General features: G+C 44.2%; 1 protein-coding gene across 1 annotated transcript in view; it reads left to right on the top strand.

Moving 5' to 3' along the window:
- SYNJ2BP (synaptojanin 2 binding protein) overlaps positions 1–17404 on the top strand; it is a 51215-nt gene that overhangs the window by 12082 nt on the left and 21729 nt on the right. Inside the window, exon 2 of the mRNA XM_089686838.1 lies at positions 9796–9935. Coding sequence (XP_089542964.1) covers positions 9796–9935 — 140 coding nt within the window. The remainder of the gene's footprint in view (positions 1–9795; positions 9936–17404) is intronic.

Here is a 17404-nt window from a genome sequence, read left to right as displayed (position 1 = left end):
CATCCCCCCATATAGTATTTCATCCCTCATAAAGTAATTCATCCCTCATATAGTATTTCATCCCCCACAGTACTATTCCCCCCCCCCCCTTCTAGTAAGCCAAGTCCCCCGTGTCAATTCACTTACCTTTTGCGTTCCTCTCGCTGTCTTCCCGCGCCGTTCGGGTCTTCAGGGCGGACTGTGAGAGGAGCCTAGCTCCCCTCCCCTCACGTTCGGCACGCTGCCCCGCCTACACACATCCTGACAGCCACATCCGCAAGCCGGATTAAAAGGTCCGCGCGGACTTTTGGGGCTGCCAACCGAGAGGAGGCAGGGGAGCGGCCGACCGAGAGGAGGGAGGGGAGCAGGCGCCCGGCACACAGAAGAGCCGCATTAGACTGGGTAAAGAGCCGCATGTGGCTCGCGAGCCGCGGCTTGCCGACCACTGAATCATTAGATTCTAATGATTGGTCTATTTGTGAGCCGAAGCCACATGTTACAGATGAAATTGGAATTTTTCCCACGGCACACCAGACAATATCTCACGGCACACTAGTGTGCCGCGGCACAGTGGTTGAAAAACGCTGGCCTAGGCTATTGGAAAACGGAAGGTGTCCTCTCTCCCTCCCTGTAGTCTTTTGGGACACATGACAGATCCCAGAAGACTACAGGACCATTCATGAAGCGCAGAGCTACTCACGCATGCGCCATGGGTACCTGGCTGTGAAGCTGCAAACTATCACAGCCGAGTGCCCATACTGAAGATGCCGGCCTCCTGCAATACAGGACGGCCGGTGAAACGGGCTGCGGGGGACACACCATGGGACCGAGGGACAGGTAAGTGGCTGGTTTTTAAAAGTCAGCAGCTACAGTTTTTGTAGCTGCTGACTTTTATTTTTTGACCGGGTGAGTGGAACTCTGCTTTAAGGCCTCAAGCACGCTGGATATTTTTGACGCTGCTCTTAGGGGTGTCTGGCGTTTTGGGGGTTTTGTTGCCTCTAAACACCCCTGCATGTTAACCTATGTGTCCAAGCACAAATAGGAGTTCAGAGGGAGAACAAAGCCCACTGCCAGCATATCCAGGAGCAGTGGGGTTTTGGCATGGAAAAAAAAAAACACTTTTTGCGTGTAAACTTGCATTAACGCTAGGCATGTTTCGTGCTTGAGTGTTAATACATTTTATTGGCCAGAATAAATTATTACTCTGAGCAATGAAATGGATGAATGCCCAAGCACTTGATTTGCCTAAACTCAATACATGCATTTACAAACGTCAATTTTTTTTTTTCTTTTGCCAATGCATCGCAGACAGGAGGAAAGGCATCTAGGAGCGATGGTCAAAGTGTTCAGTGTGCATGAGGCCTTAAAGTGAATATGAACTGTCTGCATTAGACAAAATAACAGATTCCCTTAATAGTAGGCTCTACCTGGAGTTATACTTGCTATCTCTATGCTCCTCCAGTTATCTGTTGCAGCTTCCAAAAATTTCTTTGCAATCGTTTCCATTTCACAGAGTCAAAGCTTGCCCAGAGCTATTCATGCTTCCTTGTGCCTTTCTGACAGTTGGATGCAGAAGCACGGCGGTATTGGCAGGGTGACCATTGGAAATCATGGGGCTCCTTACAGCCTACCAGACAGGAATGTTGTCGGATTTAAGCATTCACTACAGTGTGGACACTACCGGTTACAGGCAGCTCCTGCTGGGCCCTCTGATAACTTAATGACCTCAGACTCATGACTGGAGGCCTGCCTGTACCCCCCTATTGGAACCCAAAGTATGAAGTGTCCTAAATTCCACCCCATACTCGCTAGTTGTTTTTGATGTGCTTCAATGGTGGGTGAGCTTGGAAAAGCATAATTTCCCAGAGATTGCTATTAAACGAACCTCTTCCTTTGCCTAGTCAATGCAGAATTCAACTTTAACTACGTCACGTCTGGACACTTTCACCCTCGTCCAGTCCAATTTTCAGCTTTCAGTGCGGTCACATTTGAGTGACAAGTACTCAGTCACGCGACACTGTACCCAAATTTAATTTTTATCATTTTTTTTTTTTTTTTTTTTGAAAGATAGAGCTTTCTTTTGGTTATATTTGATCACCACGGGGTTTTTAATTTTTTGCTTTATAAATGAAAAATTGCCAAACTTTTTTGGAAAAAAAAAACATTTTTATTGCTTAGTTTGTTATACAATTTAGCAAATAATTTTTCTTCATGAATTTAGGCAAACTATATTCTGCTACATTTTGGGGGTGAAAATAACCCAAAACAGTGTATATTATGTAATCTGTGTAAAAGCTATAGAGTCTACAAACTGTGGGATATATATTTGAAAATTGATCAGTTGAGACCCTAAAATGAGACACTGGTATGACGTATGGCAGTGATCAGGACGCTGGTATGGGAAATGGTGGTGGTCAGGACGTTAGCATGAGGTATGGTGGCGATCTGGACACTGGTATAGGGTATGGCGGTGATCAGGTCGTTGGTATGAAGTATGGTATTTGGGGTGATCAGGATGCTGGTATGGGGCATGGCAGTGATCAGGTTACTGATATGGGACATGGCTGGGATCAAGATGCTGGTATGGAGTGCTCAGGATGCTGGTATGGGGTGTGGCGGTGATTAGGGCTTTGGTATGGGGTGTGGCGGTGATTAGGGCACTGGTATGGGGTGTGGCGGTGATTAGGGCACTGGTATGGGGTGTGGCGGTGATTAGGGCACTGGTATGGGGTGTGGCGGTGATTAGGGCACTGGTATGGGGTGTGGCGCTGATAAGGGCACTGGTATGGGGTGTGGCGGTGATTAGGGCACTGGTATGGGGCATGGCAATAACCAGGGCACTGGTATGGGACATGGCAATGATTAGGATGCTAGTATGCGGTATGGCGGTGAGCAAGATGCTAGTATGGTGGTGATCTGGGCACTGGTATGGGGTATGGCAGTGATCAGGGCACTGGTATATGGGGCATGTCAATGATTAGGATGCTAGTATGGGGTATGTCGGTGATCAGGATACTGGTATGGCGGTAATCAGGATGTTGGTATGGGGAATGGCAATGATTAGGATGCTAGTATGGGGTATGGCGGTGATCAGGATGCTGGTATGGGGAATGGCAATGATTAGGATGCTAGTATAGGGTATGGCAGTGATCAGGATGCTGGTATGGGCTATGGTGGTGATCAGGGCACTGGTATGGTGGTGATCAGGATGCTGGTATGGGCCATGGCGGTGGTCAGGGCACTGGTATGGCGGTGGTCAGGGCACTGGTATGGCGGTGGTCAGGGCACTGGTATGGCGGTGGTCAGGGCACTGGTATGGCGGTGGTCAGGGCACTGGTATGGCGGTGGTCAGGGCACTGGTATGGCGGTGGTCAGGGCACTGGTATGGCGGTGGTCAGGGCACTGGTATGGCGGTGGTCAGGATGCTGGTATGGGCCATGGTGGTGATCAGGGCACTGGTATGGTAGTGATCAGGATGCTGGTGTGGCGGTGATCAGGGCGCTGGTATGGCGGTGACCAGGGCGCTGGTATGGCGGTGATCAGGATGCAGGTATGGGCCATGGTAGTGATAAGGGCACTGGTATGATAGTGATCAGGATGCTGGTGTGGCAGTGATCAGGGCACTGGTATGGTGGTGATCAGGACATTGGTATGGTGTATGGCGGAGTTATTGTGAGAACTGGGACAGGTGATGGGGGCTGGCTGCATTATTTATTAGTGACGACACTGGGGCAGTGATCTGAGACACTGGGGCAGGCTGGCATGGCAGTCTGAGTGTACATGCACTGTGACAGGCTGATGTACATGCACAGGCTGCAACAAGGATTTTCTCTGCTTTCACACTGATTGCAGAGAGAACGGATGCTTAGTTTCACTTTCTATTGTTTGCTATGTGATTTGCTAGGATTGGATAGGAAGCAGTTAAAGTGTACCTGTCTCAATGTAAAAAGTGCTAACCCAGGCATAGTGCAGGCTCCTACAAATGCAATGCACATTCATCATTCTAAGGGTTGGTTCACACCTGCGTGGTGCTTCATTAGGTGCATTTTAGGCGTGCTGCTATTGAACTCTATTAGAACATGTGTTTTGATGAAAGCGCAAGTCCTGCTTGTTACATCTTTGATGTGCTTTCATCAAACCACGCGTTCTAAACAGCTATCGTTCACATGTCTAAAAGCTTTTATACAACAGGCATAAAACTCCATATGCCAAAAATGCACCCCATGGATGTGAACCGACCCTAAATGTGTGCCTCTAAAGGCTAGTTTTCTAGTCTGTAGCCATGGACGCTTCCTTGTAGTGCTGAAGATTGCCCCTGCTTCCCATTGGACAGTGAGGCTGCCTGTTTTTGGATTGGCCAATAGGAAGGTTTGAACATTACAAGTAAGACGAGTAAGATGACTTTAGTGACTTGGCATCAGCCTTTTACAGAGCAAGGTGATTGGCTGGAAAAATCCATCCCAGCTGATCACCAAAGGGATCGCTTGGTCTACAGGCACTCTAGTGCCCCGTATTATTTGTAGATGCCTTTAGTGTTGATGACATATATTTATTTCACTTTTTTTGTCACTTGTATGGTATCAAACATGGGAAAAGTTGTTGCACTGAAAAGTGACATTAAATATACTTCCCCAAAAATGAACCAAACTCATCCACTACTTAATGACCTTGTAATCCTATTTTTTCATGAAATGTTTTTCTTGCTGTATTTTTCTGACTTCTTGTAAGGTTATTTGTGACCTTTCAAACCTCTCCTTCTCCCCCTCACTTCTGCTTGTTTGGAACAAACCGTGCATGTTAGTTGTGGCCATGTGCACCACTGTATGCACGCTAAATCCCATATTCCATCTCACAAGTGAGCAAGATTGGTCTGCTGCATTCTACATACAGTAGGGACCATAGAAAACGAACATAGCCACCTTCTAACTGGAAGTTCGATCATAACAGCAGTAGTATTTTGGAGGAGGCTCAGAGCAATAGAAGGTACTTTTTTTGAGTAATACATACTTGCATACTTAAAAGGGAATTTCACCCAAAAGTGGAAGCTTCAAGTCTTCCGTGTCCCCCCCCCCCCCCCCCCCGTCCCATATTTGGCATGAGTTTTTTTGGGGGGAGCAGGAACCTGGTTTTGACAGGTCCCCACTCCCACTTCTGCTCAGATTGCCTAGGCCCTAAAGTATTTGTAGCTGCTGACATTTATTTTTTTTCCCAGGGTGAACAACCGCTTTAAACTGGAATTTCACCCAAAAGGGTTCCACTTTTCTGTCTCCTCATCAACTTTTGCAACATTAAAGTTTGTGGAGGTGATGGTGGGTACCTAGTTTTTATAAATAAATATATCGGTATAATACTAGGTGATGACACAAAATAATAAACTGAAATATAAAAAACGAAAAAAAACCCGACACCAAAAAATACTTTCTCCCCCGAAAATCCAAAACAGTCCAACTTTTCTTCAGTGTCTCTGTGTATAAAATAACCAGTGGAAATAATACTTTCTTAGTGAATATTCTTCTTCCACAAGTGCCAAAGAATCCTCTTCCTCCACTTAGTGCCCTCAAAAAATATAAATCGCATATAGTCCCGAGGACGTGACGTCGGACGTAAACCGGAAGTTGCGCAGTGGCCATTTTGGAAAAGTTTTTTTACGCTGTTTGCCAGTCTTATGCATGCTGAGACACATTATCTTTCTTGTAAGCACAATTTGATCATTAGAGGAGCTATATCCCTATCATTGCCTACGACACTATGTTGGTTGTACTTTGCTACATGTTATGTTGCCATTTGAGAATTGGATGATCTATACAGTGATAAGAGCCCCCCTTTTCTAAAGTGTACGGATCTTATCTGGTAAGGTGCATAAGATAAGAGGTAGCGGTCAGTGTGCACACGACCACTTGGAGTTTGTTACGGGGGGAGCACAAGCAGAGTGAAAGTATTTTTGTGATACAATAATATATGCGATTCCTTTGGAGGTATATTTCCTATGCAAAGGCGGATGGATTTAGGAACCCAACCACAAAGGAAGATTGTGTGGAAGCTTTTTTTTGATTTATAAGAGGGTAAGAGTAATGCAGGCCATAGACGGGTCAAAAACCGTCCGTTTTAATAAAAAAAAAAAAAAAAAGAAAAATCGGTTGTTCAATAGGCCGACGTTACCACCAATGGTAAAAAAAATTGCCCGATTTTTGTCCCGTCTACGGGCGGCATTTATTTACTTCTGTCCCTTGCAGAGAGCTCCGCTATTTGACATGAAAAAGTATTGCGGATGCAACAATGTATTCATTTGTATCCATTTCAGATACAGATGGTTTTTATTCGGATACAAATAGATACATTGTTGCAACCGCAATACTTTTTCATGTCAAATATAATAGCGGACAGGAATTCTTCTTTTTCTTCTTCTTTTTCTGCTTCCTCTTCTTCTTTTTTTCTTATTCTTTTTCTTCTTTCTCTTCTTTTTCTTATTCTTGCAGGTCACGGCTCATGTGCAGATTTTTTATCGGTAAAACGATAGGCCAAGTTGGCCATCATTGCCGGGAAGATCGGCAAAATCGGGTGACCTTTTCTTTTTTTCCCCCAACTTTACCGATAAAAAAAAAATGTGCCAAAACCCCAAAAAACGGCCGACCCATTCACCAACTAACGGTGCGAAAATCGGCCGAATTTTTTTTTTTTTTTTTTTTTTTTTTTTAATTTGGTTTTTTTTTTCGGCCGATTTTCAACCCGTCTATGGCCTGCATAAGGATGACGGATGGTTAAAGGTGCACATACGGTGGAGTGGATTTTTGTACGCATTGGCACAATTGTAGTAAATGCGTTTTGCTATGTTGTGTGTCATGCATTGTAGATAATGCACTATATGCGATTTAATATTTTTTTTGAGTGATTAAGAGGAGGAAGAGGATTCTTTGACACTTGTGGGAGAAGAATATTCACTAAGAAAATATTAGTACCACTGGTTATTTTATACACAGAGATGCTGAATAAGAGTTGACTTAGTTTTTGTAGTTACCCGCTCCCACTTCTGCTCGGATTGCCTAGTTGTCCCCACCGCATGCAGCCACTTTGGACACATCACAGATTCCAGAAGGCTGTGGGACCATTCACAAAGTGTAGCTTGAACATGCACAGTGGGAAGCCCCCTGTAAAGCTGGCTTCCCAAACTAAAGATGCCGGGGACCCCTATGACCAGTGAAGAACAGGTCCAGGTGAGGACGGAATTGGATCCCTGAACAGGTAACTGCCTTTTTATTAAAAGTCAGCAGCTGCAGGATTTGTAGCTGCTGACTTTTATTTTTTTGCTTAATAGAGGATATTCACCCTATAATTAGATTTTTTTTTTTTTTTTAAGCAGAGTTTTTAATGTCATTTTAAGAGGACTATTGGATGGGTCTTGAGCATTACTTAATTCTTAGTGCTATTTCCTGGATTTCAATATTTTTTTCCTTTTTTCTGTCGGCCGTCGTCCTCCTTTTTTCAACATTTTCCTGGCTGGTACATGTGCTGTTTCTCTAAACTTTTTTTTATTTGAAAAAAAAAACATTGAAAAGAAAAGGTCAGAGTGATGTTTCACATGGTATCAACCCATTGGGCACAAGTAACCTGATCTCAGGGATATGAGGGGAGAATGCACTTAGTGGAAGTTGCAATAAAACTCTTGTAGGCTTCATTGATTCCACATAGAGACGGTTCTGCTGGCAAGGGATCTAATGGTGTCTACAGAGCTACAGAAAGCCACATCATTGACTCCACAGATACTAAATGTACTTGGTAATGAGATAATTGCTTACAGTAACTGTGGCTTTGTGTAGGATAGAGATGGAACATTTGGGATAAAGGTGGAACATGTGGTGCCATTTATTAACACAGGTTAAACACATCTATAAAAACTAGGAAGAGGGAAACATAGCCTGCTTCACTTATCAACGTATCAGAAGGCTGACCTTCACTGCCTCACTCCCCTGAGTTGTGTAACCCCCCTGCACTCCCAGCCCTCTGCAATCTAAATTTACCCCCCCCCCCTTTCCCTTTTAGCAGCATGTCTTTTTCCAGGGACGGAGTTCTGTCTTTTTCCAGGGACGGCTCCTTCCTTTAACCTTTCCTAAATAGAAATATGCTGCCGACCTTCTGCAGTAGCCTGGCTTGTATGCCGACCCACTTGCCTATAGTACTTTGACCAAGGCTGGCAATACATTATACAATTTTCTTGTACAATTTTTCTTTAGGTTTACCAAAACCATATAATATAAGGTCAAACCGAAACACTTTCAATTTGTATGCGGTCAGGCAGGCCCTTGCACTACACAGTGAAGGTGCATAATAATGTATGGCCAGCTTTACTAACCTAAAACAATTGTTTGCTTTCTTGTTTTGGGTCAGTGACTTATTAAATTGTTTAAAGCATATCTGTGGTCAGCATTAGTCATTTCGGCTCTGGAAGATTTACCCCCTTTCTGACCAAGCCATTTTTTGCAATACAGCGCTGCATTATTTTAACTGAGAATTGTGTGGCTATGCAATGCTGTACATAAATGACATTTTTCATTTTTTTCCCCCCAGAACTTTGTTTTGGTGGTATTTGATCACCTCTGTGTGTTTTGTTTTTTTTTGTTTTTTTCGCTGTAATTTACAATTTAAAAAAAAAAACAAAACAATTTTTTTGATTTTTTACTATAAAACATATCCAATATGGGTCACATGCTCACCCATACCTAGAAGTACTGGGTATTTGCTTCCCTCCCAGTGATGAGATGGAGCAGCGGGGAACAAATGGAAAGGGGAGTATTAGCAGTTGCAGCCCGGCATGAGCAAAGCACAAGTTCACCTTCAGGCCCTCGGTAGGGGCATCTAGCTCCAGCGTGTTTGTTCTCATTTCAGTGCACCTGGCAGGCATGGGAGCAGCATCCAGTTCCACAGTCTGCAGCCTGTCAAAGTCTATGGCAAACTGATATACTCTTCAGCTGGATGGGGCTGAACGCAGTGCTGATTGGTACTCGTGTTTAGGATCGTATACATTTGGGAATGAATGCAGGGCTAAACGCTGTACCGGTTTCCTGGGCGGGCTAAACGCTGTACCGGTTTCCTGGGCGGGCTAAAACGCTGTACCGGTTTCCTGGGCGGGCTAAAACGCTGTACCGGTTTCCTGGGCGGGCTAAAACGCTGTACCGGTTTCCTGGGCGGGCTAAAACGCTGTACCGGTTTCCTGGGCGGGCTAAAACGCTGTACCGGTTTCCTGGGCGGGCTAAAACGCTGTACCGGTTTCCTGGGCGGGCTAAAACGCTGTACCGGTTTCCTGGGCGGGCTAAAACGCTGGGTGTGCATGCACAGGAGCTAGGCGCCCTGTCTACAAGTATACATAGTATATTGTAGGCCACCCAGGTAGCTCTTAGGATGGCACAACTTATCTGATATTTTCTGTGTCGCTGGAGCTTAGCTTGTAGTTCTTTTTGTTGTCTGTTTTTGGGTTCATTATTTCTTTTACCTTCTACTAACATTACCCATTAATGTTGAATGTGGCTGGGTTCAATATTACTTTTGTCATAACTATTTTAAAATGCATGTAAATAACCATGATCTTTGTGCTTGCTGCCTTTGCGCAAAGTGGGGTTATGGAGCTGAGGGGAGGTCTTTGTAGTCCATCAGATATCAATTAAGCAGGGCTGCCACCACTGGCACCGCTGAGTTATTCTGTGGTATGTTTAAAAGGATAAAGTATGGAGAAATGTACATGTGTTGCATAGATATTTTTTCCTTGACATTATGACTTGTCTCATCTGATATGTTTTTTTTTTTTTTTTTTTTTTTTTGATTCAGGCCTAGGGTTCAACATTGTGGGTGGCACAGACCAGCAATATGTGTCTCATAATGACAGCAGTATATACGTTAGTAGCATCAAGGAGAATGGAGCTGCTGCTGTGGATGGTAGGCTGCAGGAGGGAGATCGGATACTAGAGGTAAGACACTATTGTATTCCTTCTGTCTCTGTGGGATTGCTTGTAGTAACTCAGGGATGTGCAAATCCTATCGCCCGACTCCCGGGACACGCAGGACTTGCTTAAGAAAGTGATGGATAAATGCCGGGGGTGGGGGTTGGTGGTGGGGTTACAGCCTGTGCACACTCAGTGTCTGTGACTCTCCTTCAGACAGCACACTTCCCCCCTCCCTCCCCTCATAGACTGGAGAGGAGAGAGATAACTTTTTCCTCCATCTCTTCCCGCCGCTCTCCTCAGTGATTGCCCCGTGGGGGGAAAATTCGAAGATCCATGCGGCTGTATGATTGCCGATGTCTGAGCCTACACAGGGCAGCCTGGGGATGAGCGATCTCTGTTCCCCACCTTGTTCTCTTCTCTCCTTATCTACTGCCCCCTCCCTGTTCTTCCAGGAGCTTCACACTTAACCATTTCATGTAACAGCAACTGAGCTCTGACAAAAGGGGGCACTCTGCTGAGCTCTGACAAAAGGGGGCACTCTGCTGAGCTCTGACAAAAGGGGGCACTCTGCTGAGCTCTGACAAAAGGGGGCACTCTGCTGAGCTCTGACAAAAGGGGGCACTCTGCTGAGCTCTGACAAAAGGGGGCACTCTGCTGAGCTCTGACAAAAGGGGGCACTCTGCTGAGCTCTGACAAAAGGGGGCACTCTGCTGAGCTCTGACAAAAGGGGGCACTCTGCTGAGCTCTGACAAAAGGGGGCACTCTGCTGAGCTCTGACAAAAGGGGGCACTCTGCTGAGCTCTGACAAAAGGGGGCACTCTGCTGAGCTCTGACAAAAGGGGGCACTCTGCTGAGCTCTGACAAAAGGGGGCACTCTGCTGAGCTCTGACAAAAGGGGGCACTCTGCTGAGCTCTGACAAAAGGGGGCACTCTGCTGAGCTCTGACAAAAGGGGGCACTCTGCTGAGCTCTGACAAAAGGGGGCACTCTGCTGAGCTCTGACAAAAGGGGGCACTCTGCTGAGCTCTGACAAAAGGGGGCACTCTGCTGAGCTCTGACAAAAGGGGGCACTCTGCTGAGCTCTGACAAAAGGGGGCACTCTGCTGAGCTCTGACAAAAGGGGGCACTCTGCTGAGCTCTGACAAAAGGGGGCACTCTGCTGAGCTCTGACAAAAGGGGGCACTCTGCTGAGCTCTGACAAAAGGGGGCACTCTGCTGAGCTCTGACAAAAGGGGGCACTCTGCTGAGCTCTGACAAAAGGGGGCACTCTGCTGAGCTCTGACAAAAGGGGGCACTCTGCTGAGCTCTGACAAAAGGGGGCACTCTGCTGAGCTCTGACAAAAGGGGGCACTCTGCTGAGCTCTGACAAAAGGGGGCACTCTGCTGAGCTCTGACAAAAGGGGGCACTCTGCTGAGCTCTGACAAAAGGGGGCACTCTGCTGAGCTCTGACAAAAGGGGGCACTCTGCTGAGCTCTGACAAAAGGGGGCACTCTGCTGAGCTCTGACAAAAGGGGGCACTCTGCTGAGCTCTGACAAAAGGGGGCACTCTGCTGAGCTCTGACAAAAGGGGGCACTCTGCTGAGCTCTGACAAAAGGGGGCACTCTGCTGAGCTCTGACAAAAGGGGGCACTCTGCTGAGCTCTGACAAAAGGGGGCACTCTGCTGAGCTCTGACAAAAGGGGGCACTCTGCTGAGCTCTGACAAAAGGGGGCACTCTGCTGAGCTCTGACAAAAGGGGGCACTCTGCTGAGCTCTGACAAAAGGGGGCACTCTGCTGAGCTCTGACAAAAGGGGGCACTCTGCTGAGCTCTGACAAAAGGGGGCACTCTGCTGAGCTCTGACAAAAGGGGGCACTCTGCTGAGCTCTGACAAAAGGGGGCACTCTGCTGAGCTCTGACAAAAGGGGGCACTCTGCTGAGCTCTGACAAAAGGGGGCACTCTGCTGAGCTCTGACAAAAGGGGGCACTCTGCTGAGCTCTGACAAAAGGGGGCACTCTGCTGAGCTCTGACAAAAGGGGGCACTCTGCTGAGCTCTGACAAAAGGGGGCACTCTGCTGAGCTCTGACAAAAGGGGGCACTCTGCTGAGCTCTGACAAAAGGGGGCACTCTGCTGAGCTCTGACAAAAGGGGGCACTCTGCTGAGCTCTGACAAAAGGGGGCACTCTGCTGAGCTCTGACAAAAGGGGGCACTCTGCTGAGCTCTGACAAAAGGGGGCACTCTGCTGAGCTCTGACAAAAGGGGGCACTCTGCTGAGCTCTGACAAAAGGGGGCACTCTGCTGAGCTCTGACAAAAGGGGGCACTCCGCTGTGGTATAGGGCTAAAGATGGGGACTCTGATGTGAACATGGTGCTTTTCCTGACTGCTGCACTCTATATGTTTTGTTTTTTTACCTACTCCTGGCCCCTGGACTGTATACATTATGCTGTACATAGAACTGACTAAGATGCTAGTTGTCCCAACAGTTGCTGGTTTTAATGAAATTCGTCTTTAAGGTAGGCACATTAACCGCTTCTCCGCTGCCCTATAGCAGATATACTGCTACAGGGCGGCAGGGGTGTGCAAAATCATGTGTATATATACGTGATTTCGCATTTACGGGTAGGGAGTGCGCACGTGCCCTACCCGCACCGCCATTTGTGGCTGCAGCTGTGATTACCCACCGGCGCCCGGTGATCACTGAGGATCTCCAACAGGGAGGAAGGCTGCTTTGTTTACAAACAGTCCTCCTCCCTGTCTGCTCGGGCACACTGCTCTGGATGGCTGTGCATAACAGTCATCCACAGCAGTGTGCTTACAGTGAAGCACCAACACAACGCCCCTTAGTAAAACATTCCCAGCACACAGTTAACCTTTTGATCGCCCCTCATGTTAACCCCTTCCTGCCTGGTGCCATTAGTACAGTGTCAGTGCTCCCTTTTTTTTTTTTTTTTTTTTTTTTTTTTTTTGTTTAAGCACTGATCACTGTATTGGTGTCACTGAAGATGTCAGTGACACCAAGTCAGTTCCCCCCAGTGTCAGAATGCCCGCCCCAGTCCCGCTATAAGTTGCTGATAGCCGCCATTATTAGTAGAAAAAAATGTTTTTAAAAATTCCAGTATCTATACTGCCATTGGAAACGCTATAACTTTCATGTAAACCAATTGATTTACACATTTTTGATTTTTTTTTTTTTTTAACTGGACATGTTTAATAGCAAAAAGTCAAATATTGTTTTGTTATTTTTCTCAAAATTGTCAGGGTTTTTTTTTGTTATAGTGCAAAAAATAAAAAACACACAGGCGATCAAATACCACCGAAAGAGAGCTCAATTTGTGGGTAAAAAAGGGCGTAAATTTAATTTGGGTGTAGCGTGTCAGTTAAAATAACTCAGCGCTGTTCATGAAAGGGGGTAAATCCTCAGGAAGACAAGTGGTTAACGCAGTCCATACATTAGTCTTATTTTTTTCATTCAACCAGTACCAGTAGGTTGAACGAAAAAAAAGAAAATTATCCAAACCTGGCGGATACTGGAGCTTGATTTGGTTGCTCACCATGAATTTACTGAGCACCCAAGTGCTTCCATGTGCAAGGGCAACCTGAAGGAATAAAGGTTGTTTTTTTTTTTTTTTTTTTTTTTTTTTTAACTCCTCTTTCTTGACAGGCACCCAATCGGTGCTCATTACACTGCAAGGTCTCTCCCCGTCCTGCTAGTCCCCGGGTGTGGTGCTGGAGACAGGCAGGGAGGCAAGTAGGATATAAACAGTGCAGTTTTTAAAAGCCCCAGACATTCCTAATATCACCTCCACATATCACCTAATAAAAAACATCAACCCTTCATATTTTGTGTCCTGGCAAAGTAATTTCATGGTTTAAAGGGACATATATCCATTGAAAATCCCTAGTGATAAAACTCTCATTCAGTAATAGTCTAACAATAAAGACCTTATTTAAATACGGTTTTGGTTAAAATTATTTTTTATTAGGACAATTAGATTGTTGTGAGGGACAAGTAGTTTGGGACCCTGATCTAGTCCCTTAGACAAGTAGTTTATACTCAGTGGTGTGGAAATCTTTTTTTTTTTTTTTGTTAACTGTCTGGAATTTCTTGTAGTGTGAACTAACTACTGTACAATTGAGCTGTCTGTGATCATTTTAAACTGTTTACTTCAGCCTACTCCCATTCAAAGAGGAGAACTCAGTGGTGTGGTTACACGCCTGTGAATCTGGCCTGCATTCTCATGGATGAATAGGTTTGTGCTATTGTAGACAACACCTGGGTGTGTTGCATAGTCAAGTAACAAAGTTATTTTAAAGGATATGCAAGTGTTCATTTTTTTTGTTCTCAATGTTACAAATAATTTACAACTCCAAATATTTGCTTTACTTTCTTTCTGCCTTTTTATGTACTCCATCTTACCTGTTCTGGTAGACTTGCAGCAAAGTTGGAGGATTAGCGGTGCACAGCAGAGCACAAAGCAGAAGCTGCAAGTGTCATCAGCAAATATGGAGGATTATGTCTATAATTACAAAATATGTACCGAACTATGGGTTTTAACCACTTGCACTCTTGAAGATTTACCCTCCCTTCATGATCAGGCCATTTTTTGCTATACGGCTCTGCGCTACTTTAACTGATAATTGCTCGGTCCTGCAATACTGTACACTAAGGAAATTTATACAATTTTTTTCGCACAAATAGAGCTTTCTTTTTGTGGTATTTGATCATCGCTGGGTTTTTTTTTTATTTTTTGCGCTATAAATGAAAAAAATAAATAAATATCCAATAAAGAAAGTTTAAGAAAATAAAATGTCTTCATAAATTTAGGCCAAAATGTATTCTGCTACATCTTTGGTACTATTCTGCTACAATGTCTACTTAATAATTTTTTTTTATGCTAGTAATGGCGGCGATCCGCGACTTATAGTGGGACTGCAATAGTACTGTGGGCATTCTGAAACTGACTGACACTGGGTGGGAACTGACTAACTGCCACTGACATCTCCAGTGACACTAATGCAGTGATCAGTGTTAATAAAAAGCACTGACACTGTACTATTGACACTGGGCATGAAGTAGGTAACATCTGGGGAAATCAAAGGGTTGTGATTAAACTGTGTTGTGTTTTAAAAGGGGATGTGCTGGCTTTTATCTCCCTGTTTGCAGAGAGATTAAAAAATGGCACATCCCCTGCTGACATGAAAGATCTGTGGTGTTTACACTCAGACTACTCTCCTCTAAGCTGCTCAGCCAATCACTGAGTCCCAGCCATGAATCGCTGGCTGGGACCTGGTGGTTGACACCTACAGGAGCCAATGACCATGCGGGTAGGACGGCATGCATGCCCCCTATCCGGAAATACAAACTCGTGTGTGTATGTATACACACACACACGTATTAGTTGAACACTGTTAGCAAGTACATAAAATACCGGTTTATCTTGCCAGACATGCAGTGTCCTTTTCACCCTCTGTGGGATGTGAAGCATGAACAATGTTATTTTTTCTGTAAAGTAAGACCCATCATGAAAGGGAGATGAACAAAGCAGACATGTTTGAAGTGCCGCCTGTGTGACAACCGTGGCTCCCATCCATAGATGAACCAAAATTTGGCTGGTTCAGCAGGGACAGGATGAATTTTGATCCATCTATGGCTGTTCCCATTTGAGAAAAGCCAATATAATGATCTAATCCACTGGCTGATTTAAAAAAAAGAATCGTATATGGCAAGCTTAACCACTTCTGCACCGCCCTATATTATATGTGTAATTTTGCAGTTCTGTTCACGGCCTCAGCCATCAATCGCCAGGTCTCAGCCTGTGATTACTCGCCACCACCCGGTGATCGCCGAGTATCTCTGGCGGGGGAGAGACCTGTATATAAACAACACCGATCTCTCCAGGTCAGCTCCTGCACACTGCTTTGTATGGCTCTGCTATACAGAGCCATACAAAGCAGTGTGCTTACATTGGAAAGCACTCGCACAGCATACTGTGAATCAGCATACAGTTACTCCCTTTTGATTGCCCCAGATGTTAACCCCTTCCTGCCCAGTGCCATTAGTACATGGTCAGTGCCTTATATTGGCCCTGTATTGGTGTCACTGGGGATGTCGGTGACACTAAGTTCACCTGCAGTGTCAGAATGCCCGCTGCAGTCCCTTTATAAGTCGCTGATTGCCGCAATTGCTGGTAATTAAAAAAAATACAGTATATATACCTCCATTTGTAAACGCTGTAACTTTCACGTAAACCAATTAATTTACATGTATTGAGATTTTTTTTTTGCAAAGACATGTAGCAGAATACATTTTGGCCTAAATTTATGATGAAATATGATTTTTAAATATTTTTTACTGGATAGGTTTTATAGCAAAAGTCAAAAATATTGGAGGTTTTTTTCATAATTGTCAGTCTTTTTTTGTTTATAGCACAAAAAATAAACGCACAGGCGATCAAATACCACCGAAAGAAAGCTCTATTTGTTGGAAAAAAGGACGTAAATTTCATTTGGGTGCAGCACTTGGAGGGCAAGTGGTTAAACAAGAACTCTGTTCAGCAAAGGACTAAAATATAAACAAAGCCAGCCCCGCAATCACTGGTCATTGGGCGAGGCTGCCACATCCTTAACAACCCATGGCTCATTCAGCTGTCAGTGGTTCCCTGACAGCTGAAGTGTAAACAAAAGAAAGGTCATTAGAGCTGTCAAAAAAAAAAAGCTTTAACAATGTTTATCAACAACATTGCTCAGCCAAACAGGGAAAAAAAGAAACATTTTTTTCATTTTGTGTCTTTCTGTTTATTCATCTAGAGATCAAAGGGATTAACTTTGATCTGCAGATGAAGTCAGTTAAAAGCAACCTGTCAAATAAATAAGGTTTTTTAATCATTTAATGAAATGTTCCTTTTTAACTCTTAATTTACTCTAATAAACCCTGATTAGCTCCTTATTTGCCTCCATTTATTATTTGCCTGATGATTTATTTATTTTTTTTTTATTTCTATTTTATAAACTTTTAATACTTTTTTTTGTTTGCTTTGTTTAATATTTTTACATCTTTAACATATATTTAAAGGTTTCATATTGAAAAAAGTGCAACATTGAAAAATAAATGTATTTATTTCATTTGCAAATAACTTTTCAATGCTTTATACCAGAATCATAATTTTAGTGTCGCGTAAAGAGGGCGAATTACAGAATAAAATGCACTCTTCATGTGCAAAAATTTTTTTTTAACTTTTTTCTTTAATTTTAAACTAACACTCCTCAAAAAAAGCAAGTGCTTTTTTTTTCTTTTCTTTAGTATTGTTATATTTAATTGTCTAAGAATTGTAAAGAAAATATCATTATATTGTAAAGCGCTGAGCAAACTGTTTGACGCTATATAAATCCTGTATAATAATTATTGCAAAACAATATTCACTAAAAGAAATCCTTGTTTGTCCTTAAAAAAAAGAAATATATGTATTATGTTATTATCTTAAGTAATGACAGTTATCGCCCAAAAAAAAGGGT

This window comes from Staurois parvus, unplaced genomic scaffold (assembly GCF_062004578.1).
Source record: "Staurois parvus isolate SC_StPar_1 unplaced genomic scaffold, SC_StPar_1.0 ptg000414l, whole genome shotgun sequence".
NCBI classification, from domain to species: Eukaryota; Metazoa; Chordata; class Amphibia; order Anura; family Ranidae; genus Staurois; species Staurois parvus.
This window is presented reverse-complemented; position numbering and strand designations above follow the sequence as displayed.